Source organism: Bison bison, unplaced genomic scaffold, assembly GCF_000754665.1.
Source record: "Bison bison bison isolate TAMUID 2011002044 unplaced genomic scaffold, Bison_UMD1.0 scf7180017864481, whole genome shotgun sequence".
NCBI classification, from domain to species: Eukaryota; Metazoa; Chordata; class Mammalia; order Artiodactyla; family Bovidae; genus Bison; species Bison bison.
In genome coordinates, this window is record NW_011495041.1 from 2,476,868 (window position 1) to 2,501,596 (window position 24,729).

The window sequence follows — 24,729 nt, forward strand, 5'->3', positions numbered from 1 at the left end:
AAGTACTAGAGTTTCAGCTTTAGCATCATTCCTTCCAAAGAACACCCAGGACCAATCTCCTTTAGAATGGACTGGTTGGATCTCCTTGCAGTCCAAGGGACTCTCAAGAGTCTTCTCCAACACCACACTTCAAAACCATCAATTCTTCGGAGCTCAGTTTTCTTCACAGTCCAACTCTCACATCCATTCATGACCACAGGAAAAACCATAGCCTTGACTAGATGGACCTTTGTTGGCAAAGTAATGTCTCTGCTTTTCAATATGCTATCTAGGTTGATCATAACTTTCCTTCCAAGGAGTAAGCATCTTTTAATTTCATGGCTGCAATCACCATCTGCAGTGATTTTGAAGCCCAGAAAAATAAAGTCAGACACTGTTTCCCCATCAATTTCCCATGAAGTGATGGGACCAGATGCCATGATCTTAGTTTTCTGAATGTTGAGTTTTAAGCCAACTTTTCACTCTCCTCTTTCACCTTCATCAAGAGGCTTTTTAGTTCCTCTTTCTGCCATAATGGTGGTGTCATCTGCATATCTGAGGTTATTGATATTTCTCCCGGCAATCTTGATTCCAGCTTGTGCTTCTTCCAGCCCAGCATTTCTCATGATGTACTCTGCATAGAAGTTAAATAAGCAGGATGACAATATACAGCCTTGACGAACTCCTTTTCCTATTTGGAACCAGTCTGTTATTCCATGTCCAGTTGCTTCCTGACCTGCATACAGGTTTCTCAAGAGGCAGATCAGGTGAAAATTCTTTCAGAATTTTCCACAGTTTATTGTGATCCACACAGTCAAAGGCTTTGGCATAGTCAATAAAGCAGAAATAGATGTTTTTCTGGAACTCTCTTGCTTTTTTGATGATCCAGCGGATGTTGGCAATTTGATCTCTGGTTCCTCTGCCTTTTCTAAATCCAGCTTGAACATCTGGAAGTTAATGGTTCACATATTGCTGAAACCTGGCTTGGAGAACTTTGAGCATTACTTTACTAGCGTGTGAGATGAGTGCAATTGTGCTGTAGTTTAAGCATTCTTTGACATTGCCTTTCTTTGGGATTGGAATGAAAACTGACCTTTTCCAGTCCCATGGCCACTGCTGAGTTTTCCAAATTTGCTGGCATATTGAGTGCAGCACTTTCGCAGCATCGTCTTTCAGGATTTGGAACAGTTCAACTGGAATTCCATCACCTCCACTAGCTTTGTTCGTAGTGATGCTTTCTAAGGCCCACTTGACTTCACATTCCAGGATGTCTGGCTCTAGGTGAGTGATCACACCATCGTGATTATCTTGGTCGTGAAGATCTTTTTAGTACAGTTCTTCTGTGTATTCTTGCCACCTCTTCTTAATATCTTCTGCTTCTGTTAGGGCCATACCATTTCTGTCCTTTATCGAGCCCATCTTTGCATGAAATGTTCCCTTGGTATCTCTAATTTTCTTGAAGAGATCTCTAGTCTTTCCCATTCTGTTGTTTTCCTCTATTTGTTTGCATTGATTGCTGAAGGCTTTCTTATGTCTTCTTGCTGTTCTTTGGAACTCTGCATTCAGCTGCTTCTATCTTTCCTTTTCTCCTTTGCTTTTTGCTTCTCTTCTTTTCACAGCTATTTGTAAGGCCTCCCCAGACAGCCATTTTGCTTTTTTGCATTTCTTTTTCATGGGGATGGTCTTGATCCCTGTCTTCTGTACAATGTCACAAACCTCTGTCCATAGATCATCAGGCAGTCTATCTATCAGATCTAGTCCCTTAAATCTATTTCTCACTTCCACTGTATAATCATAAGGGATTTGATTTAGGTCATACCTGAATGGTCTAGTGGTTTTCCCTACTTTCTTCAATTTAAGTCTGAATTTGGCAATAAGGAGTTCCTGATCTGAGCCACAGTCAGCTCTCAATCTTGTTTTTGCTGACTATAGAGCTTCTCCATCTTTGGCTGCGAAGAATATAATCAGTCTGATTTTGGTGTTGACCATCTGGTAATGTCCATGTGTAAAGTCTTCTCTTATATTGTTGTAAGAGGGTGTTTGTTATGACCAGTGCATTCTCTTGGCAAAATTCTATTAGCCTTTGCCCTGCTTCATTCCGTTTTCCAAGGCCAAATGTGCCTGTTGCTCCAGGTGTTTCTTGACTTCCTACTTTTGCGTTCCAGTCCCCTATAATGAAAAGGACATCTTTTTTGGGTGTTAGTTCTAAAAGGTCTTGTAGGTCTTCATAGAACCGTTCAACTTTAGCTTCTTCAGCATTACTCGTTGGGGCATAGACTTGGATTACTGTGATATTGAATGGTTTGCCTTGGAAATGAACAGAGATCATTCTGTCGTTTTTGAGCTTGCATCCAAGTACTGCATTTCAGACTCTTTTGTTGACCATGACGGCTACTCCATTTCTTCTGAGGGATTCTTGCCCGCAGTAGTAGATATAATGTTCATCTGAGTTAAATTCACCCATTCCCGTCCATTTTAGTTCGCTGATTCCTAGAATGTCGACGTTCACTCTTGCCACCTCCTGTTTGACCACTTCCAGTTTGCCTTGATTCATGGACCTGACATTCCAGGTTCCTATGCTATATAGCTCTTTAGAGCATCGGACCTTGCTTCTATCACCAGTCCCATCCACAACTGGGTGTTGTTTTTGCTTTGGCTGCATCCCTTCGTTCTTTCTGGAGTCATTTCTCCATTGATCTCCAGTAGCATATTGGGCACCTACTGACTTGGGGAGCTCCTCTTTCAGTGTCCTATCATTTTGCCTTTTCATACTGTCCTACTGTAGTCAGTAGAGAAAAGTCAAAAGGCTCTCCCCCTTTTCAAGCAAGAGTAGAAATACTAGAGATTTTGGTAACATAATCATGGAGAAAAAGGTTTAGGTTTTTAAATCTGTTGGCTCAGAGTTTGGGAGGAGACTGAGGAGAGGCTGGTACCAAAGACCTAGGGAGGGAGATGGTTATTAAGGTGCTTTTATTTAAAAAAAAATAACAATGAAAATGTAGGGAAGGACTAGGTGCGGTTCTCAGCCTGGTGTTGTCCAAAGAAGGGTATCTCAAGCATTTATGTTCCCAGAAGCACTTCCTCTTCCGCTGGGACTCTGCACCTGTGCAGCCCTGCACTGCTGGGCAGCTCCGTGGTGTTTTCTTCCAGAAGCGCTGGTGGACCTGATGGCGGTGGTAGTGCGGCTGTGCCCCTCTGTGTGTGCAAGCAGCCACTTCGCAGTGCTCCTCGGGGCCTATGGTGCCTCACTCAGCATCCTAGGTGAGTGTGGGGACGGTGGGTGGGACGCAGGAGGGTGTGGGACCGGGGGTGGGACCCAGGAGAGTGTGGGGACGGGGGGTGGGACCCAGGAGGGTGTGGGGACCGGGAGTGGGACCCAGGAGGGAGTGGGGACCAGGGGGTGGGACGTGGGCCTGTGGGACAGGGCGCTGTGACTCAGGAGAGTGTGGGGACCAGGGGTGGGACCTGGTGGTGTGGGACACGGCGCTGTGACTCAGGAGAGTGTGGGGACCAGGGGTGGGACCTGGGGGTGTGGGACAGGGCGCTGTGACTCAGGAGAGTGTCGGGATCGAAGGATGGGGCCCAGGAATGTGGGGACAGAGTGCTGTGACCTGGGGCCACAGGGACCAGGGGGTGTGGCTTCAGGGTATGGGCACCTGCTGCTGTTGCCAGAAGTATATGGGAGGCCTCAAGGAGAGCCACCAGGAGGCTTTGTAAACTGACCCTCAACTGATTTCAGACCAGAAGATCTTACTTCTCCTCCGGGCCTACGAACAGAACAACCACAGCCTCGTCAGCTTCAGGTGGGTGCTGGGCTGGCGACTTCAAGCAGCAGACCCTGAAGGCCCTGCACAGGGCGCTCCACACCTGGGCCAGCCTCGGGGGTAAACGCGGGCGGGGGACCCCTCTGCTCGCTCTGCAGCGCCGGCGGGCCTGCTCTGCCCTCTGCCGGTGAGGACGGCCACCGACGGCCGGGCCTGTGTGCGCCGGGCGCCCCGCTGGCCGACCGTGTGTGTCTCCCTCCCGACTCAGGGGTCGTTTAGCTGATTTTTCTGAACGCTTTTCGCCTCGTGCTGGCCTTTGGGTGGGAGGGACTTGGGTATGGGTGTGGGGAGGAGTGGGGCGTGCTGGCTGGGTGTTTATTCCACTCTCCTCCCCGTCTGTGTGTGTGCACGTGTGCTGTGTCTGTCTCTCTTCTTTCAGTCTTTCTCTCTGTGTCTGTCTGTCTCTCCCGGGTTCCCAGGGGCTGCTTGCTCCTTGCCAGCACAGCTTTGAGCCCAGCTCCCCAGGGCCTGGGGCTCAGCTGTTCGTAGGCAGCGTCTGAGGTCCTCTTTCGCTGCCCTGGTCTCTTGTCTCCTTAGTTTGAGACCAGCACCCCAGCCTCTGCCCAGTACAAAGGAAGAGCTCTGTGTACTGAGACAGGAAGTTAGCTGACTGGGCCAAGAAAAATAGTTCAGGAGAACTCTACAGGGAAGGGGAAAAATATTTCCCTTCTAGAATACTTTTTTTTTGAAGATTAAAGATGTATTAACCACCCCCACTGCCCATCCCCTTCCCAAAAAAAGACAACAAACAGTTAAAAAAAAAACCCTTTTCTGCATCTTCAGAGCACCCAGGTCGTGAATAAACATTCTCTCTCCTTCCCTCAACCCCACAGCCTCACCCTCTTGCTAGCCTTGCAGTTGGTGCTGTATCAGTTGGATTCTTTCTGAACTAAACAGCCCCCGGGCACATGAGGGAGAGGAGAGAAAATAGGAGTGGTTTCACTCACAAGGACAAGCGAGCCGTCCACCCATCCACCCCTCGGCATCAGAAAACCCCTCTCGGGTCACAAAGTCCACAGGGGTGCCCCCGGGTTCAAATGGGTTAGGTCACTTTCCAGGAGGAAGGCAAGGTGACCTCACTGGGCAGTTTCCATCGCAACCGGTGGTGTGAAAAGTGGAAATGGGGGACCCTAGAGGTGGGGACGGAGAAGGCAATGGCACCCCACTCCAGTACTCTTGCCTGGAAAAATCCCATGGATGGAGGAGCCTGGAAGGCTGCAGTCCATGGGGTCGCTGAGGCTCGGACACAACTGAGTGACTTCACTTTCACTTTTCCCTTTCATGCATTGGAGAAGGAAATGGCAACCCACTCCAGTGTTCTTGCCTGGAGAATCCCAGGGACGGGGGAGCCTGGTGGGCTGCCGTCTATGGGGTCGCACAGAGTCGGACACGACTGAAGTGACTTAGCAGCAGAGGTGGGGATGGCTCACAGGCTGTGTGAGCGCACCTGGTCTGCTCACGGCTGTGTGGGAACGGGGAAGGGTTTATATAAGTAGAGCATCGTCGAACTGCCAGGATTCTGCCGCTGTGTCCAGCCTGGACTCTCCAGATTTGAATTCCTGCTCTGCCACTTACCAGCTGGGCAGGAGACCAGCTGACCAACTTCCCAGATCTTCTCTGTGTCTCTTTTCCCCCAATACGGATGATAATAGTACCTACCTCATGGGATTCTTGGGCCCCCCTCATAGCTCAGTTGGTAAAGAATCCGCCTGCAAGGCAGGAGACCCTGGTTCAATCCTTGGAATTGGGAAGATCCCTTGGAGAAGGGAACGGCTACCCACTCCAGTATTCTGACCTGGAGAATTCCATGGACTGTATAGTCTATGGGGTTGCACAGAGTCAGACATGACTGAGCAACTTTCACTTACAGGATTCTTGTGCAGATTAAGTGGATTAATACACAGACTTAGACGAGGGCCTGGCACATCATAGCCCCTCCACAAGCGTTGGCCTCCGTCATCTCCAACAGTGTCACCCCCACCCTTATTGTCATCAGCCTCTCCATCACTCCCACCTCCCCCTACGTTATGATGGGGATAGAACATCTTACACCTGGCATGTCAGCTGCCCAACAAAGCTGCCCACTGTGGTCTCCACCATCATCACCTCTGTGACCGCTGGCTCTAGGGTACTGCTGTGGGGCCCAGCGGCCGTGGAGCATCAGAAGACGTGCCGGAGCCTGGGCAAGTCGCTATGGCAGCAACCGAGCGTCGGGGACATCCTCCGCCTGCTGGATCGCGACCGCATGATGAAGACCATCCTCCACTTCCCCCAGAACCGGAGGCTGCTGCCCCCCGAGGTGCGGGGGGGCCCCGGGGCGGAGCCATCCGGCTTTAGCCGCTGTGAAATATGAGTGCTGTTTTGCTTGTGATTTGTTGACTTTTTATAAGTAAAACTGGAACCATTTACAAAGGTATAGAGACAGAACCCATATACCCATAAGCCAGCTTCATCAGTTGTCAGCACTGGCCACACTTAACTTCATTTATAACTTCTTTCCACAAAGCAAATATCAAAGGTATCATTTCACGTACAAGCTGTTTGTTGTTTTGTATAGAAACATTTTTTTAGTACACTTGAATATTCAAAATAATTTGAACTCTGAGTGATAGTGGGCAAACATCCACGTGGGGTCACATTTACAAGGCTGACCTGCACGTTTCTGTCTGTCTCGGGCTGTTTCAGGACGCAAAGGAGCCGATATTTAGAGACCGGAGCACGGTGGATCTCGGGGACCTTTATGACCCCTGTTTCCTCCTTCATCTCTTCAGTGAACTGACCAGGCCAGGTAACTGCAGTCTTCCAGAGTGGGTGGAGGGGTCATAATTTTTACCATAATTACCAGTGCGTGTGCCTAGTCACTCAGTCATGTCTGAGTCTTGGCAACCCCGTCGACTGTAACCCACCAGGCTCCTCTGTCCATGGGATTCCCCAGGCAAGAAGACTAGAGTGGGTTGCCATTTCCTCCTCCAGAGGATCTTCCTGATCAGGGATTGAACCTACATCTCCTGTGTCTGTCTCATTGGCCGGCAAATTCTTTACTGTTGTGCCACCTGGGAATCCCGCATAATTACCAGATTAGGACCTGAATCTTGAAAATAATTCTTGAAGGATCTTCAACTGCCTTCTCACCTTTTTCCTTCCATTGATTTTCAGCAAAGTAACAGTTAATGTTTTGAATACACGGTTGTTGTTTTTAATTATAATTTAAAAATCTAGGTGTGTCTTTCATGTTTTCCTAATTGTAATGGCAAGAGTTCTGAGTTCTGAGTTCTCACTGAAATGAGAGATTTTGTCTTTGACGAGTGAGAGCCTGCTAAGGTTGGCTTTCTCTTGGTTTAAGTATATCTGTGAAATGGCCTTTTGTATCTGCTACCCTGAGGGTGGGAATCTTCGCAGGTAAATGGGTTGGGGAGAGAGAAAGAACAGAAACATGTACAGGTGCACACTGGTGAAGACGGGGGTCTGATTCCCAGGCTGGTCGGGTCTGCTGATGTGGGGCATTTTGTCAACAATTGGTGTGTAATGCTATCTCAGTATGGTGTGTATTTGCATTTTCCTAATAGCTAATGATGTTGAACATCTTATGACTTACTTGCCATCTATAATCTTTTTTGGTGAAATGTCAGTTCATGTCTTTTGCCCATTTATCCTGATGGGTTTTATTTGTTTTTACTGTTGGGTCTTGAGGGTTCTTTATATATTGTAGGTATGAGTCCTTTGTTTGATATGTGGTTTGCAAATATTTTCTCCCAGTGTGTAAGCTTATCTTTTCACCTTCTTAACACCCTTCTTCAAAGAGCAGAAGTCTTCAGTTTTGATGAGGTCTAGTTTATCTGTTTTCCCTTTTATGGGTCAAGCTTTTGGTGTCAAGTCTTAAGAACTCTTTGCCCATCCCTCTATCACAAAGAATTTCTCCAATGTTTATTTCTGAAAGTTTCATTGTTGTAGCCTTTATATTTGAGTCTGTGGCCTCTTTTGAGTTAATTTGTGTATAAGGTGTGGAGTGTAGGTCCAGCCACGTTGGTTTGCCTGCAGATGTTCTGATCCAGCCCCCCATTTGTCAATCCACCATCTCTCCTCCTCATCCCTTCTCCCAGTGACCACCAGCCAGGGGAGTCCCGGCTCCCCTGCACTGACACTTCCTGGCTGGGAGGGCAGGCGTGGTCGTTACCACTCTTCACGTGGCCCCAAGCGGGAGCCTCATCCATCTGCTGTGTTAGGCTCCCTCTGATGCATCGTGGGGATCAGTCGTTGTGCTGCCTGAGAGGGTCCCTGACATCTACCTCCTGGTTGCCACGGTCGCATAGGTTAGGTGCCCTGAGAGACCATGCCTCACTGATCACTCTTATGTTCTCCTTTTTTAAACTTGATATCTCTTCCCCACCGCCCTCCCCCACCCCCGGCCATGCAGCTTGTGGGATCTTAGTTCCCCGCCTAGGGTTTGAACCCTGGGCCCACGCAGCGAAAGCTCTGAGTCTGTAACCCCTGGACCACTGGGGAATTTCCTAAACTTGACATCTTTTTATACTCAAATGTTGCTCCTTGCGACCAGATTTGCTGATCCTCCACCACTGCCCTTCAGTTCCTCACAGAAGAATGAGAGGGCTGTGTTCTCAGAGCAAACCCCTGCCTTGGTCACCAGGTTCTGTGGCTGAGCCGAATCTTCTTTGCAAGAGAGCAAGTGTGCATGTCAAGTGATGATGATGGCCAGCGGTGACTATTACCAGTAACTGGGGAGCCATGTCTACTACGCTCTTTGATTCCCCCATGCTTTGGCTGTGCCGGCTAAGTCTGTTTCTCATCAAATATGAAAATAGATTTTCCACAGTCTAAAAATATGATGCAACTTCAGTGAATTACTGCAAGTCATTTAGTCTGTTGCCCTAATTTTCAGTAGAGCATTTAGGAGGCAGAAGGTAGAGGCTTGGAAAACACTTTAATAGAGAAATAGTAAAATCAGGACTGTTGTTCTCAGGATCTTGAATATTGCCCTTTTGGGGCAAAGGAGGGTAGGGGAAGGACAGGATCTGAAAGGCCTTTTGTGAAGAGAGGTAACTAGTAAATGTTCTTTCAAGTTAGGGAAATACAGCCCATTTTACATTTTATTGTTATAACATTTGCAGATCATGTCTACCAGAAAGGATTTGCGCTAGCTTAAAATACTGGTTACACTACGATCATTCACATGAAAGTAGAATTTTTAAAAAAGTGTAGAAATAGATAGGCAAATAGAAATGCAAACCAAACACACCAAGAAAAACTAGGTCGTTACATTTTGCTCTGGGCTACTTGCTTATAATCCAGAACAACAACAACAACAAAATGGAAGCAGAATATTTTAAACAAATGTTTATCATCTGATAAAGGGAAGCATACGAATTCATCAGGAGGGGAAAACTAGCGGTAAAGGGACAAGCTGAATAAAACAGAAGTCTGTGAGCAGCATTTATAATGGCCAAAGGCTTATTGTGGTTGAATTAAGTCATCAATCTTTTTTTCATATTGTTATTTTTTTTAAGTTATTATTGCATTTACTTTTGCCCTGGTGGATAAGTGACCATGAACAATGTTTTAAATAAACTTCTTTGAAGTATGATATATAGAAACCCATACAGGTCATATTATGTATGTATGAGTTGGGGGGGAAAACCCCCAGTCAGATCAAGGAACAGAACATAGTCCACAGCCCCCCAGGCCCCTTGCTGGCCAGGGGGGCCTCAGTAGGGGCCTTCCCCCTCAGTAGGGGCCAGTGTCCTACATTTGAAGTTTATTTAAATGACATTAAACACTCTCTTTTGTAGAAGCTCCATTTACCCACATTGCATTTGTGAGGTTCATCCATGCCGCGTGTGGCAGGAGTTTTTCATGCATGTTTTTGTTTCCTGAGGTGGCACTAGGGTCCAAGTGTTGCCGAACATTTTGTAATCCTAAATTGGGTGTGTGGTTGGTTTTTGGTGTGGTGGCCAGGCTTGAGAGAACCAGTCTCAGCGTTGCGTGTCAACCCTTTGCTGAAAATGGGAACCTGTCTCCTTAACCTTGCTGCTTCTCTCCTTTGAGTCCTTGGCTGAGAAGCAGGGCCAGCCTTTTGCCATGGCAGTGACAAATGCTCGCACAGCAAATGCTTGTCCTCAGGAGAACCAGGCCGAGCCCTTCAGTTGCTGTTTAACAGAACAGGGAGGCCCGTGTGCGGTTCTCTCTAGGGCCGTGGACAGGGCCTCGGTGGACCCTCCCTGGGACTCGCCTTCCTGGCCAGGCCGCCTCTAGGAGATGGTGTGAGAGGAGGTGTGAGGAGGCTGAGGCTCTGACAGCACCACTGCGCTGCCACTGGACCCCTTAAAACGTGGACTGCTTTGCATTTTAATCCTTGATAATTGTCCTGATTAAGCCAGGACAAATTTGTTGTCAGCAGGGGAAATTGCTATTTTTGAGGTTCTTAAACAAAACGACTGGTATTTCTGTTTTTTGATCACCTTTATATTTTCAATTGTCAAGGGGCAGCTCTTTTCCATACGTTTTACAAAGCCAAGACTTCCAGAGGATAACAGATCCCACAGAACATGAAATTGACTTTTCCTCATGGACATATGGAAAATCCTTTTGTCTTTAAAGTGTCCGTGATTACTGCTAAATACTAGCTATTTTTAGTGAGTATAATATTAAATGTTTAGAATGTTCTCTTTCCCAAACTTATTCTATTTATGTGTTTTTATTATGGATCAATAGGTATGTAGGTGTATCTTAAATATAACTCATCTTCCCCAAAATAGTATAATTTTATCCCTCAGTTTGATGCTTTGTAAAGCTTTTGTAAATTTTCCCCCCTCCCATCAGAAGTGGTCACTTGTTAGAAATGAGAAAAGTTAGTCTGTAAGCTGTTAGAGCAGAAGAGTCTTCTAATTATTCTTTTTCCTTTCACTTTTTTTTCCTTCCAGTTTTACTGAGATATAATTGACATCAGCACTGTATAAATTTAAGATATTCAGCATAGAGATTTGACTTAACACACATCATGAAATGATTACGGCAGTCAGTTGAGTGAGCATCCAACACCTCATATACAATAAAATTAAAGAAATATTTTAAAATGTTTTCCTTGTGCTGAGAACTCAGCATTTACTCTCTTACCAACTTTGCTATATAGCATACAATAGTGTTAATTAAATTTATTGTATTGCGCATTATATCCCTAGTACTTATTTATTATAGTTGGGAGTTTGTATGTTTTGACTCCCTTCATCACTTTTCCCTCCTGTCCCTTGGCGTCTGGTAGCCACAAATCCGATCTCTTCTCCTCTGGGTTTGTTTGTTTGTTGTTTTTCAACTATAGTTGACCTACACCATTATTAGTTCCTGGTGCATAACATAATGATTTGATGTTTCTATACGTTTCAAAATGATCGCTGCTCCATCCTGTTACTTAAAATCTGCATCTTGAGATTAAAAGTGGTTTCTTGTAGACAGCAGACACTGGGTTTTGTTTCTTCATCTAGTCTGACCATGTTACTGTTATTCAGTCTCAGTCGTGTCTTTTAATTTTATGGCTACAGTCACCATCCACAGTGATTTTGGGGCCCAAAAAAATAAAGTCTGTCACTGTTTCCTTTTTTTCCCCCCCATCTATTTGCCATGAACCAATGCTTTTTAATTGGAATGTAAATACCATTTAATGTTGACCTTCCCCCCCCCATCTATTTGCCATGAACCAATGCTTTTTAATTGGAATGTAAATACCATTTAATGTTGATTATTGATCTGATTCCACTTCATTTACTGACTTTTAGCAGTAGTTTGTGTGCTTGTGAGTGTATGTACGTGTGTGTGTGTGTTGGTTGCTTTAAGGTTTATTATATACATATTCAATGTATTGTGGTTTACCTTCAAGTGCCATTATACCCCTTCATGGATAGTAGAAGCATCTTAGAATAGTATCTCTCTTTCCCCTCCTGGCTTTCATGCTATAAGTATCATAAATTTTCCATCCATATGTTAAAGATCTCACAATATGTGGTTATTTTTGCTTCAAACTGTCAATTACCTTTTAAAGGGATTTAAATATTTTTGTTTATCCCATAGTTATCATTTCGTGTTCTCTTCATTCTTTAATTTCCATATTCTATCATTTTCCTTCTTCCCAAAACACTTCTTTTAAGAATTCTTGAAGTTCATGGCTGTCGGTGATCCATTTTTTCAGCTTTTAAAACGTCTTAACTTCTGAAAGATTTTTATGGGGTATAAAGTTCTAGGTTGACAAGTTTTTTTCTTATGTATGTTAAAGATGTTGATGCCTTGATTCTAGATTGCATTGTTTCTAACAGGAAATCTGCTGCCATTCTTACCTTTGCTCCTGTCTATGTTTTGAGACTACCTCTAAGATTTTTTTAATCATTGTTTTCAAGCAATTTGATTATGATAAACTTGGGTATAATTTTATTTTATTTTTTGGACTGTTTGGCCCTGTAGGTTTGTAGTTTTTCAAATTTGGAAGAGTTTTGGCCATTATTTCTTCATTTTCAGGGACTCCACTTCCACATGTATTAGCCTGCTTGAAATTGTCCCACAAATGCTCATGGTTTTAGAATTCTTTTTTCTCTCTGTGTTTCAGTCTGGTTAAATTCTGTTGTGTCTTCAAGTTCACAGATTTTTTTTTCTGCAGTGTCTAATCTTCTGATCAGCTTATCTAGTACATTTTTTTGTTTGTTTTGTTGAAGTATAGTTAATTTACAATGTTGTGTTAGCTTTAGGTATACAGCAAAATGATTCAGTTATACAACAATATATCTATTCTTTTCCCTTATAGGTTATTACAAAATATTGAGTATAGTTCTTTGGGCTATAAGGTAGGCCTTTTTTCCCTCATATAGTAATGCATGTATGTTAATTCCATACTCCTAATTTATTTCTCCTCCCTGGTCCTTTGGTAACCATAAAGAAGTTCTTTTTTTTTTTTTTTTTTTTAAAGATTCCACATATAGGCAATATCATATGTTATTTCTCTCTCTCGGGCTTACTTTGGTTGGTATGATAGTCTCTAAATTTATCTCCATGTTGCTGCAAGGGGCATTTTGTTCTTTTTTATGGCTGAGTAATATTCCGTTGTATAAATGCACCGCATCTTCTTTATGCGTTCCTCTGTGGATGGGCGTTCAGGTTGCTTCCACGTCTTAGTTACTGTGAGTAGTGCTGCAGTGAACGTTAGGGTGCGTGTATCTTTTCCAATTACGGTTGTCTGCAGATACACGCCCAGGAGTGGGATTACCGAAGCATATGTTAGCTCTATTTTTAATTGTTTAAAGAAACCTCCATTCTGTTCTTCTTAGTGACTGCACCAGTTTACGCTGTCAACAATTCATCCAGTGCATTTTTCATTTCAGAAATTTAAAATTTATCTCGAGAAGCCTGACTAGGATTTTCTTATCTTCCATGTCTCTACTTAACACACCCAGTCTTTCCTCTAGCTTCTTTTCATTTATTTGTATATTTTTAGCTGTGCTGGGTCTTCATGGCTGCACGGCCTTTTCTCTAGTTGTGGCGTGCAGGCTCAGTTGCTGTAGTTCCCGGGCTCTAGAGCACAGGCTCATTAGTTGTGGCCCACGGACTTAGTTGCTCCAAGGCAAGTGGGATTTTCCCAGACCAGGGATTGAACCTGCATCTCCCAGGCAGATTCTTTACCACTGAACCACCAGGGAAGTCCATCCTCTGGTTTCCTGAGCATGTAGAATTCAGTGCTGCTAACTTTATAAATGTCTTTGTCTACTAATTCTGTTATCTGTGTCATTTACAAGTCATTTCCAAATAGTAAGTTTTTCTCTTCACAATGGGCCATGTTCCTGCTTGTTTGACTGTCTGGCAGTTTTTACTGGAAGCCAGACATTGTGAGTTTTACCTCCTTTGGGGCTGGGTATTTTGGTATTCTTATGAAATGTTGTTCAGCTTTGTTCTAGTACACATTCAAGTTTCTTAGAAATGGTTTGATCCTTTCCAGTGTTGCTTATAAGCTCTGTTAGTTGGGACCAGAGCAACATTTAGTCTGGAAGGACCTTTGCCGCACAAGTGAGGTGACATGCCCTGAGCCTGCTACCTTGTCCCTGGGTGCTGCGGGGACTTGGCCCTGGCTGGTGGGAGCCTGGGGTTGTCTCTGCTGAGCCCTCTGGGTGGTTCTTTCCCAGCCTGGGGTGGCTTGCTCACACGCGCTTGCCGACGGGCATCCTCTCGGTGGAGCACTCTTCTCTCGGGCTCGGCCTCGTGCACTCCGGCCACTTGGCCTCCCAGGCCCCCTCCCCCCAGCTCTGTGTCCTCAACTCAGAGCTGCCTGGGCTCTGCTTCGGTTTGCCCCACTGTGCATGGCCTGGGAACTCTCCAGGTGTGAGCTGCAACGATCGGAGGGGCACCTGGTCTCCTGTCTTCAGGGATCACTGTCCTCTGTTGCTCCACGTGCAGTGTCTTGAAAATCCTTAGTTCGTGCCTTCAGTTGTTTTTTCAGTTGGACAGATGAGTCTCTTTCCTGTGTCTCTCCTGGCTGGAAGTGGAAATGCTGGTCCTTCTGCGATACAGTGTGAGAGCTGAGAAAGGAGAGGGGACCCGCGCGTAAGCGGCTTCCAGGAGCTCTTGCTGCTTCTGAGGAGGAAGAGAGCTTGCGTGATGCGCGGGTCCCCGTCCCTGGCGTGACTCAGCCCCTCTCAGCCCTGTCACCCCAAGGCAGGGACTGTAGGCACACCCACAGGTCCTCCACCTTGTGGTCCCTACACTTTTGGACAGCCACTCGTTTGAGGACCGTTATGTGTCTATATAGCTGTTTGGACTAAGAAGAAGTAGCTATTATCATTCTTCTTCTTGATTTATTTTTAGCTTTTTTTTTGTTTGAACTGCGGACATTATCTTTTTAAGTCTTAAACTTTGGGGAGAGACGAGAAAAGAAAAAAGAGTTTGACTTGTAGAAAATATTATCAGTGGTGTATATATTTTTTTTGGTTTATCTTTTATTGATGGTACATTCCAGGATCACTCATCCGACTGACTACACTGGCTTTTCCTGCTGAGTCCCTTCCCCCTAACCTCAGGCTTCTTCATGCTGGGACCTCAGTGTTGGGTCCTGATGTCACTTCCGACACCTCTGAACATCTCTGATGTTCTCCGACTCCTCGGGTATTTGTGAGAAGTGATGAACGAGTCCTCGTTGGGATTTACAAGTGTCTCAGAGACTGAAGGCGTGTGATTGCTGCTGCAGGAGGGGACAGTCTTTTAGACAGCCGCAGCAGAACCTAAGGGAGCAGGAGGGGGGCTTGCATGTCTGTGTCCGGCACGCACACACGTTGCTGATGATGGTAAACTGCAAAAGGAAATGGAACTCCGTGTTGCACGCGTGTCATGGAATCATTGTGTGTGTGTGCGTAGTTAACACTGTGTTTTATCTCCCTCAGAATTTGTGGTGGATTGTAGAAAATTCGTGGATTCAAATGCTCTGGGCCTGACTGTCGCGGCCCTCAGCAGCTACGACCCACAGATGCGCGCCGCAGCCTACGCGGTGCTGGCGGCCTACTACTCACACCTGGAGGGGGCGCGCTTCCGGGAGCAGCCCCAGGTAAGCGAGGCTGAGGGGGCCTGGTGGGAAGATTTCCTGAAGAATTCAGAGGCGTTGCCCAGAGACTCTGATACAGAACCAAAGTCTTGTCTCCTCCTAGCGGGGCGGGGGGTGGTGCCAGAGGTCATCTTGGGTCCTCAGTCCTGGGTGGTAGAGAGAGGTCTCCCCTTACAAGAACTCTTCCTGTGTCATGGAGGGCAGAGCAGTTCTCGTTTCTGTCGACTTGTTCCTTGATCTGAACTCAGGCTACAGCAGCTGTCACCCAGGACACACAGAGCCTCAGAAGCCGTGCCCTGAGGTGGTGGTGGGGGTGTGAGCCCCTGGATGTGAGGAGTGGGCCACCCTGCAAAGCCATGGATTAGGCTGCCCGAGACAAGGCTGGTCACAGCTGTTCTGCAAATTTTCCCCCCGACCCTGCCCTTTTTCCTGCTTTTAAGGTACTGTACCTGTTGGACGTGGTCAGGAATGGGATCCGAACCAAGAACATGAGACTCACCTTCACCCTGACTCTCTTCATTGCCAAGGCAGCCTTGCAGATTTTGAAACCAGGTACCACTGCTAGAATCTGGTCGGGGTGAGGTGGAAATTCTGAGGCTGAGTGAGCCCATTTGGTTGCGTTAATCCCACTGGCATAACCGGTCCACTGCACGTGTGTGAGGGTCACAAGTGCAAGGTGCAGGAGAGTGTGTGTGAATGTGAAGGGGGACGAGTGTGTGTTCCTATCTGCCTGCAGGCGTGTAAAGCTGCAGTAAAGGCAGATCACAGCTCCACCAGAGGGCCTGCTGAGGGAGTCACAGATGTGCGCTTGGAGGGGGCCTGACGCAGAGGCCCCATCGGTGCTGGCAGCCACGCTCCAAGCTCTGGGGTCAGCGTCAGCACAGCTCACTGGCGCGACGACAAGCGGCTTGTGGGTCCCTGTGCCCGTGTCACCAGGCGCAGAACATGGCTCCGCTTGGTCCTCACAGCCGCCCAGTGTCGGGGTGGTCTGAGCACGAGTCAGTCTATCATGGGACCTTTTCTTTTTGTCACTAGTGAAAAGTTACAGAATGTTGATGCCGTTAGGGACCACAGGGCTCTGCGGGTAATGTGGTTGTTTTCAGACAAGGAGACAGCCTTCCAGCCGAAGGTTAACCCCAAGGTTATGTCGCTTCAGTCATGTCTGTCCCTTTGTGACCCTATGGACTGTAGCCCACCAGGCTCCTCTGTCCATGGGATTCTCCAGGCAAGAATACTAGAGTGGGTTGCCATTTCCTCCTCCAGGGCATCTTCCTGACCCAGGGATCGAACCTGCATCTCTTAGGTCTCCTGCATCTCTTTACCACTAGTGCCACCTGGGATCCCAAATAGTTTGTCCAAGGCCCAGCAATTAGTCTGCAGTCAAGTTGCTGTTGGAATTCAGATCAGATTTTCATCTGCTCCTGTATCATTTTTATTACATGTTTTTTTTTTAGCCTTAGAAATTATGGGAGGGAAGAAGGTAATTAGCCATTTAGACTCTAAAGAAACAGGCAGGCTCTTCAGAGAAAATATCCTAGCTGAGGTCATGAGGGATAGTCTTGGCCTCCCATCCAGTCTGTGCCCCCGCAGTGAGCTGTCCCACGTCAGACCTCATGTCAGTGCAGGGGCTCAGGGCAGCGGTCTTGGATGGGCTGTGAGGCTGCAGGTGCTTTGGATAAATGGGAGATGACAGTCCAAGGGTGAGACCAGGGGAGGAGGTGTCAGCCCTATTGCATCCCAGACCAAGTGACCCAGGGCAGGTCTGAGCCCCCTTTGCTGTGGAAGCTCCCTCAGTGGGAGGCCGATGAGCTGGTATTCGCCCTGTGCTGTCTTCCGTGTGGCAGCCCGCACTCTGCCCACCAGCTGATTGGAGCTTAGGCTGATGCCTCGGAGGGAGTAGTATCAGCAAAGGACTGGACATCCCCAAGTGGTTCCTGAGCCGTGAGAGAAGCCCTTATGCCGTGTAGACCTAAGGTGTCTTACTGCATTTTAATTCTTGAGAACTGATCACCTGGATGAGAATTAGAAAGCCCCGTGGGGGCAGGGATTTCTGTCTGACCCTCCCCCCCAGGACCCCGCTCCCCAACTCCACCTGGTCATGGGGTGTCCTTTTGGCGCCATCCTGAGTGACAGTCAGGCTTCCCTGGTGGCTCAGACGGTAAAGCGTCTGTCTGCAATGCAGGAGACCTGGGTTTGATCCCTGGGTCGGAAGGATCCCCTGGAGAAGGAAATGGCGACCCACTCCAGTACTCTTGCCTGGAAGATCCCATGGATGGAGGAGCCTGGTAGGCTACAGTCCATGGGGTCGCAAAGAGTCGGACACGACCGAGCGACTTCACTTTCCCTTTGAGTGACAGTCTGCTTGTGTTCACAGAGGAGCATATGTACATGAAGATCAACAAGTTCCTGCTGTCCCACGAGTACCTGAACATGAGCAAAGTTCCAGGCTTCTACCAGTTCTTCTACAGCTCGGACTTCGAGGTAGCGCCCTGCCCTGAGGTCCACGGGGCCCCCAGTCTCCTAAGTGGGATGCTCAGCCACCGCGCCAACTCGTCCCTGCAAAGACTTGTTGGCTACAGAGCATATAGGCTGGGGTGGAGGGTGGGGGGCAGGCGGGCCTGCCTGTGAAAACGCTTTCCAGTCCATACCGTGATTCTCGGGTGACTTCTCAGACCTCACAGACTCCAGAGACCTTGAGTCACGGCCTCCTCACGGTTATTTTCTGGGTGAATCACAGGATTGATTATTGATGTGCTTTTATGGAACATATGAGCACAGTTGAGGTCTTCCCTGTAGCTCAAATGGTACAGAGTTCTCCTGCAATGCAGGAGACCAGGGTTCGATCCATGGGTCAGGAAGATTCCCCTGGAGAAGGGAATGGCAATCCACTCCAGTATTCTTGCCTCGAAAATCCCATGGACAGAGGACACTGGGGGGCTACAGTCTGTGGGGTCGCAAAGAGTCGGACACGACTGAGCAACTAACACTACACTGAGCACAGTTGAGCGTGTAAGTCTGACCTGGTCCTTTATTCCTGACCCAGAGAAATGGAACCAGAGAGGAGGGAGGGAGGGTTTTTAATAACAGACCCAGAAACGGAGGGTCGGGGGCTGCCATGCTGCAGTCTTCACCACCCCTTGAAAATAGTGGTGCTGGAAGAGTTTTCAGGAAAAAAAAAAAAAAAGAGCCTTCACATGTTTAACGACCGTCTCTTGTTTGCGGGACTTTACAGCAGAAGACGGAGCGGGAGTGGGTGTTGGGGCTCCTTCGCCAGGGAATGCGGGACAAGCACTGCTTCGAGCTGTGCGCCAGGCGGGGCGTCCTCCACATCGTCCTGTCCTTCTTCGGCAGCCCGCTGTGCGACGAGGCGGCCCAGGTAGGCGCCCCCAGGGCCTGAGGGCTGGGGGGGTCTTCACTCGGGGTTCCACCACCTGCAAGTCCCGCCCCGTGGACCCTCACCTGACCGCCTGCTTCAACATTAGCTTCCCGGCCCTCACCTGGGCCCAGGGCCATCTGGGAGGGAGGCGGGTGGTGAGAAACCAGGAGGCTCTGGGCAGCCGAGAGCTCAGGACTGAGGCGCTTCCAGACACGCGCAAGCCACCAGCGTGTCACGTAACACAGAGAAACTGCAGGTCATCAGACCTTGGCTGGGAAAGGAGCCGGGCTTTGAAACCTCCTGCCTCACAGCTGACAGGGAGTCTGCACGAGTTCTGTCCCTGGAGCAAGAAATCTTGTGGAGTGAGACGTTAACTAGGAAAGGCATATGGGGTTTTGATGAGTTTCTAGCCTGATCAGTGTCTGTCTCTGGCATCACCTAAAATATAGGTAAAGAGGAATGAGTCTGCATAAGTGGAATTTGAGTACGGTAGATTTCTACTTTTTATGGCATGTGAGAACTCTAAGGCACCCAGTTAGGGACTTCCGTGGTGCTCCAGTGGTTAGGACTCCGTGCTTCCACTGCAGTGGGCACAGGTTCAATCCCTGGTTGAGGAACTAAGATTCCCATATGCTGTGTGGTTTGCCAAAAAAAAGTATGTGTGTGTGTGGGGGGGGGGAGCACCCCGTTAACAGTTCCAGCGGCAGTCGCATCTCTCTGTCCTCTCCACGTGGTAAAACGGAAGCGATGAAATGAGCCGCCAGCAGTTCATGGCTGGACTGGCAATGAGTCTTCACTGTCCCACTCAGGCTGCCAGGATGCGGGGCCGTGTGGTTTGCATGCCACGTCTCCCCTTGTGATGGATTAGCGGGTGGGTGTCCCTGGGCTGACACTCTTCCTGTGGCCATCTGTGTCTTCTGGCTGTTACGGTGGGGTGGGTGGTCCCCCACGGCCACCATTCCCGCACACCTGGCAGATGTCACGTGCAGCGACCGCCTGTGGAGTGGGGACACATCGTTCTGCTTTTAAGGCCTTCCCTGGTTCAGGTAACTCAGGTTATTCCCATGGAAGACCAATGACTTTTTGCTTGGTGTTGACAGAACTGGATTCTGGAGATTCTGCAGAATGCCGCCCGGAATGCCAGGTCTGCCTATGAGATGCTGCGGGACTACAGCCTCCTGACGTGGGTCCTAAACATCCTGGAAAGCAAGTAAGCACCTTATGTCCTGGGAAGAGGGGTTGGGCAGGGGTAGGGGGGAGGAGCGCATGCGCACTGGGCATGGGGCTGGGGGGAGGGCGCACATGCGTGCTGGGCGTTGGGGAGAGCACGCGTGCTTGCTGGGTGTGGGCGTGGGGAAGCGCATGCGCACTGGACATCCGGGCGAGGAGGGAGCACGTGCATGCATGGTGGGCGTGGGGTGGGGTGGCGTGGGGCATGGGGCTGCGTGTTATCTGGGCATGGGTGGGTATAGGCAGAACGCATGCATGCATGCTGGGCATCAGGCAGAGGGGCGTGGGATGAGACCATGAGATCATGGCAGCTCCTGCAGCTCCAGTGTCCGCTGGGAGATTCCAGGAGAATCCGCGTTCCCCAAAACAGCGTCCTCTACACCACCTTTCTGTCTCTCCTGCGTGGCCCAGGCTGCTCTCTGGGAGTGGGGTTCTCTCCGAAGTTTCGAGGCCGCTGCCCTCCCTGAGGCAGAAATGGGGAGCCTTGGGTTTCGGGAGCGATCGCTCATGCAGTGATGTGGGTTCCGCACTCCACTCCCACCCAGGGTCGAGGTGCCCTGCTAAGGGTCGTACCGGAGCCGCATCAAGGGCTGGCGTGGCTATCTTGTCTTGTGACGGGGGCTGCTGTCACTAGGTAGCTCAAATGACACGGATTTGTTTTCTCACCTCCGAGGGCCGACGTGGTCGGCCTTGGTGAGAGCCCTCTTCCCGGTGTCCGCACTGCCAGGTGTCCGCACTGCCAACTGTGTCCTGGCAGGGAGAGAGAAGGAGAGCACTCTGGTCTCTTCCGCTTCTTGACAGACAGTGACAGTGAAAGTCGCTGAGTCGTGTCCGACTCTTTGCGACCCCATGGACTATACAATCAGTGGAATTCTCCAGGCCAGAATACTGGAGTGGGTAGCCTTTCCCTTTTCCAGAGGGTCTTCCCAACCCAGGGATAGAACTCAGGTCTCCTGCATCGCAGGCAAATTCTTTACCAGCTGAGCCACAAGCTTCTTACAGGGTGCTAATCCGGTCATGGGGCTCCATCCTCACAACCTCATCTAAACCTAATGACCTCCCAAAGGCCCCACCTCCAAATACAGTCACAGCGGTGGTTGGGGCTTCTACCTGTGAATGGTGGGGCGGGGAGGAAGGGCACACAGTTCAGTCCATAACGTGATCTGTTTTGATTCCTAACAGTCTCCTGCCTCTGAGGCTGTGTGAAAAGATGAAGACTCTTGTCTCAGCAGACAGCCCCTCAGTGGCAGGAATCTTTCCTTCAGACAACTGTCTGTGATAATAATTCTGGGAATATCCAGACTCTTTGCCCCCCTGCCTTTTTTTTCTTTCTTCTTTTGTGCATTTTTTTAAAGAATTTAAAATTTTTTCTCCTAAAGAAAGTAGTATCTTCTCTCCAAAGGCTGCACTGGCTGATTGTCTGCTCCTGGCTGTTACCTCTGTGCTTCAGAGTGGGTTGTTCTCATGGGCAGGGAGGCTCTCCCTTCTGTGCCACAGAGGCTCTGGAGTATCTCTTAGATGGGACTGGGGAGAAAGGAGGGTTGGTGAGAAAGTTTCTTTCACCAGAAAGTTTCTGGTGAGAAAGGAGGGTTGCGCCCTGGGATGGAGCTGCTTTTGTAGCAGACACCCTGTCTTGCCTTAGGTGCTATGCCCGTCCGGGACTGCAGTGGCTGAGTGAGCGCATAAAAGGGTTGGAGGCTGGGGAAGAAGCCAGCCCCTTGGGGTGGCCACCACCATCACCGTCTCCTCCCTGGTTCCCGCCCACCCCTCCAGGAGATGGGAGGAGAGGGTGTGACAGAGAGCTGACTCTCCCCATATTTGGCGTCAGGTTTCTGGAGACCGAGCTGCTTTCCAACCTCATCTCCCTGCTGCACACACTGTGGGTGACCACGCTGGGCAACAGAGAAGTGGAGGCCGGGGCACAGCCTCCCTGCAAGCCTGGGTCCCAGGAGCCCCCGAAGCTGCTGGCCCTGCACCTGGTGGACGAGTTCCTCTACATTCTCCTTGTGCTCACGAAGCACCTGAGGTGAGCCCCTCCCCTGGGTCCCGGCTCCACAGGTGGGCTCTGGGCCAGGCCTGTGGTCCTTGTGCTGACCTCAGGACACCATTTCCGCTGCTCCTCTTTAACAGTTAGACTTCCGAGGTTCCTTTCCAGACCAGGAGAACTTAACACACTCAGAAAACCTGCAGCCTCTCACGCCAGATCATTTTTAGCAGACAAACCATCTACTTGGATATTTGGATTCAAACACTCAAAATGATGTTTTGTAGAAAGAACATGTTTTCCGTGATTTTAAACCTAAGAAAGTTAAGCTGTTCCCAGACTCACCTCCACCTGTATTAGCCTGCACAGGCTCCCTTTCAGCCATGAATTTCCTGGAAAATTTCATTGTTTTCCCCTTGGAATTACACACTTGGTTTCCTCAGGAGAACTCAGCGCTTGTCAGATTCTACTGTGTTAGAGAAAATACACCATGTCTTCATACTTCTGATGTGGGAACAGAGGTGTGCTGATTGGAACTAGACAATGGATAGCAAATGGATTGTCATCTCAGAGTGAAAACCTTGATAAAGAATAGGGCATTTCATTTTCTGTTGTTCTGAAATCAGCTATTGAATCCACGCTTGGTAGCCATGTTTCTTATTTTCAGTTCAGTTCAGTCCCTCAGTCGTGTCCAACTCTTTGTGACCGCATGGACTGCAGCACGCCAGGCTTCCCTCTCCCATCATCAACTCCCAGAGTTTACTCAAACTCATATCTGTTGAGTCAGTGATGCCACCCAACCATCTTATCCTCTGTCATCCCCTTCTCCTGCCTTCAGTTTTTCACAGCATCAGGGTCTTTATTTTACAGTTGTCCAAAGACGCATGGCAGCCTACTCCAGCATTCTTGCCTGGGAAATTCCATGGACACAGGAGCCGGGCAGGCTACAGTCCTTGGGGGTCACAAAGAATCGGACACGACCTTGCAACCAAACCACCACCAAAGACACATTGGTCTCTGAAAACTGGTTGTAATTCAGAATAACAACTGTATCAATAAATGTGAAAACGGTTAGAGCAGACAGTTTGGAATTTTAAATTCCTTAGAACTTGGAGGAATATATATCCTTCCACTGCCCTCCGTTTGGTTTGGCCATGAGTGTTGCTATCCCAGAGCTTTTCTTGGCCTTTAGTTCCTGAATTGGAGAGGATCCAGTGGTCCTGGAGTTGTTAGCAGGGCAGCTGGCACCCTGACCCTCTCCCAGTTTCCAGAGAACTTTCTGTGCCTCCAGGGTGGAGGTCGGACCCTGGTCCCATGTCCTCCTCCCCTGGGGAGGTGCTGGGCTCCATGCCCTGGTCTGTTGGAAAGGGCTGCCCGAGCTGTGGGTGGGCCGTCGGCACCTCAAGTCTGTGGCTTGTCTGCTGCCCGGCCACCGAGGTCCTGGGCTGCAGGCAACAAGGCGGCCTCGCCCAGCCTGGGATTGTGGACTCCCCCCACAGGCCCACCTTGGCCTCCGCCCAGCTGACCGGCTTCTTCGGGGCACTTGACTCGGTCCTGAGGTACCGGGCCACCGTGCTGCAGGCCTTCAAGGACATGAACCGTCTGACCATGAACGCCACGGTGCTGTCCACCCGGGATGTCCTTGTGCTCCTGCACAAGTGGAGCCTCATCGAGAGAGACGTCCGGCTCCAGGAGGACCTGAGGGCCGCCACAGAAAAGTGCCAAGTCCGGGAGCTGCTGAGTGAGTGTCCGCTGCGTGGTTCTGTCTCATCTCTCACTCCCCAGGCATGCTTGCTGCCCTCCCCACCCCCCCAGAGCAGCTGGCGTCTCCCCTCCACCTCTGAGCAGCATGTCCACAGCTGCCAAGGCTTAGAGACAGGGTCTGTGTGTCTTCATAGCACTCAAGGGAGATGGGGCCCCAGCTCCCGCTCCCCTGTGCTCAGCTGTTACAATAGCAGTGATGACGGTCACAGGGAAACACTGACCCTGCCCGAGCTCCAGGCTGGGTGCGTCCTATGGGAACCCAGCTCTGAGCTGTGCCCTCCCCTGCGTGGATGCCCCACCCTCTGCATCTCTGTGGGGACGGGGAAGGGGGGAACAGCAGTCTGATGCCTTTTCTCTTTTTCTCTGTGTGTGCGGGTAACAGAGATGCTCAAGGAGAAGAACAAGCCCAGCGCGCCAGCCCGAGCCAAAGGCATGCGGGCCCGGAAGCGGAGACCTGGCGAGGCGGAGGAGGCGGCCGACCCCGAGCTGCCGGCGTCCGCCCTGGAGGCGTGCAGCGGCCTCCTGAGGTCCATCCTGACCCACTGGGCACCCGAGTTCCCCAGCGCTGACCCGGAGCGCGAAGACCCGGGCCCCGTGGGTGCCGTCGCCTCCCTGGTAGCCGGCTGGGTGCTGCGCTCCGCAGCCAGGAGTACCCTTGGCCGGGCGGACGCGGCGGGCCTCCTGGGCTGGCTCAAGAGCCACGTCCTGCCACAGCCGGCGGTGGTGGCTGAGCTTCTCCGCGATGGCACCGTGACGAGCAGCCTGTTCCGCCTGTACAGCCGGTTCTGCGGTGCTGCGGAGCCGGCGGGATCAGAGGACCGCTTGGCCGGCCTCTTCAACGCCGTCCTGCTGCGCCTGGTGGCGGCCCGGGGCACCGCGGGGATCCCCCTCCAGCCGGTGCTCGAGACCGTCCACCTCTGCTCCCTGGACGCCGAGGAGGATGCGGACACACGAGGTAACGTGGGGGGCTGGGCTCGGAGACTGCAGACTGCGC

The 24,729-nt window shown here is 49.7% G+C and overlaps 1 protein-coding gene across 2 annotated transcripts in view; it reads left to right on the top strand.

The window, feature by feature from the left end:
• Window positions 1-24,729, top strand: part of URB1 (URB1 ribosome biogenesis 1 homolog (S. cerevisiae)) — a 78,220-nt gene that overhangs the window by 51,589 nt on the left and 1,902 nt on the right. For both annotated transcript variants that reach the window (XM_010862304.1, XM_010862303.1), the window contains 12 exons: window positions 3,130-3,240; window positions 3,719-3,782; window positions 5,931-6,102; window positions 6,489-6,591; window positions 15,224-15,384; window positions 15,822-15,933; window positions 17,756-17,862; window positions 18,614-18,757; window positions 19,858-19,967; window positions 21,816-22,013; window positions 23,471-23,712; window positions 24,118-24,690. In XM_010862304.1, coding sequence (XP_010860606.1) covers window positions 3,130-3,240; window positions 3,719-3,782; window positions 5,931-6,102; window positions 6,489-6,591; window positions 15,224-15,384; window positions 15,822-15,933; window positions 17,756-17,862; window positions 18,614-18,757; window positions 19,858-19,967; window positions 21,816-22,013; window positions 23,471-23,712; window positions 24,118-24,690 — 2,097 coding nt within the window. The remainder of the gene's footprint in view (window positions 1-3,129; window positions 3,241-3,718; window positions 3,783-5,930; window positions 6,103-6,488; window positions 6,592-15,223; window positions 15,385-15,821; window positions 15,934-17,755; window positions 17,863-18,613; window positions 18,758-19,857; window positions 19,968-21,815; window positions 22,014-23,470; window positions 23,713-24,117; window positions 24,691-24,729) is intronic.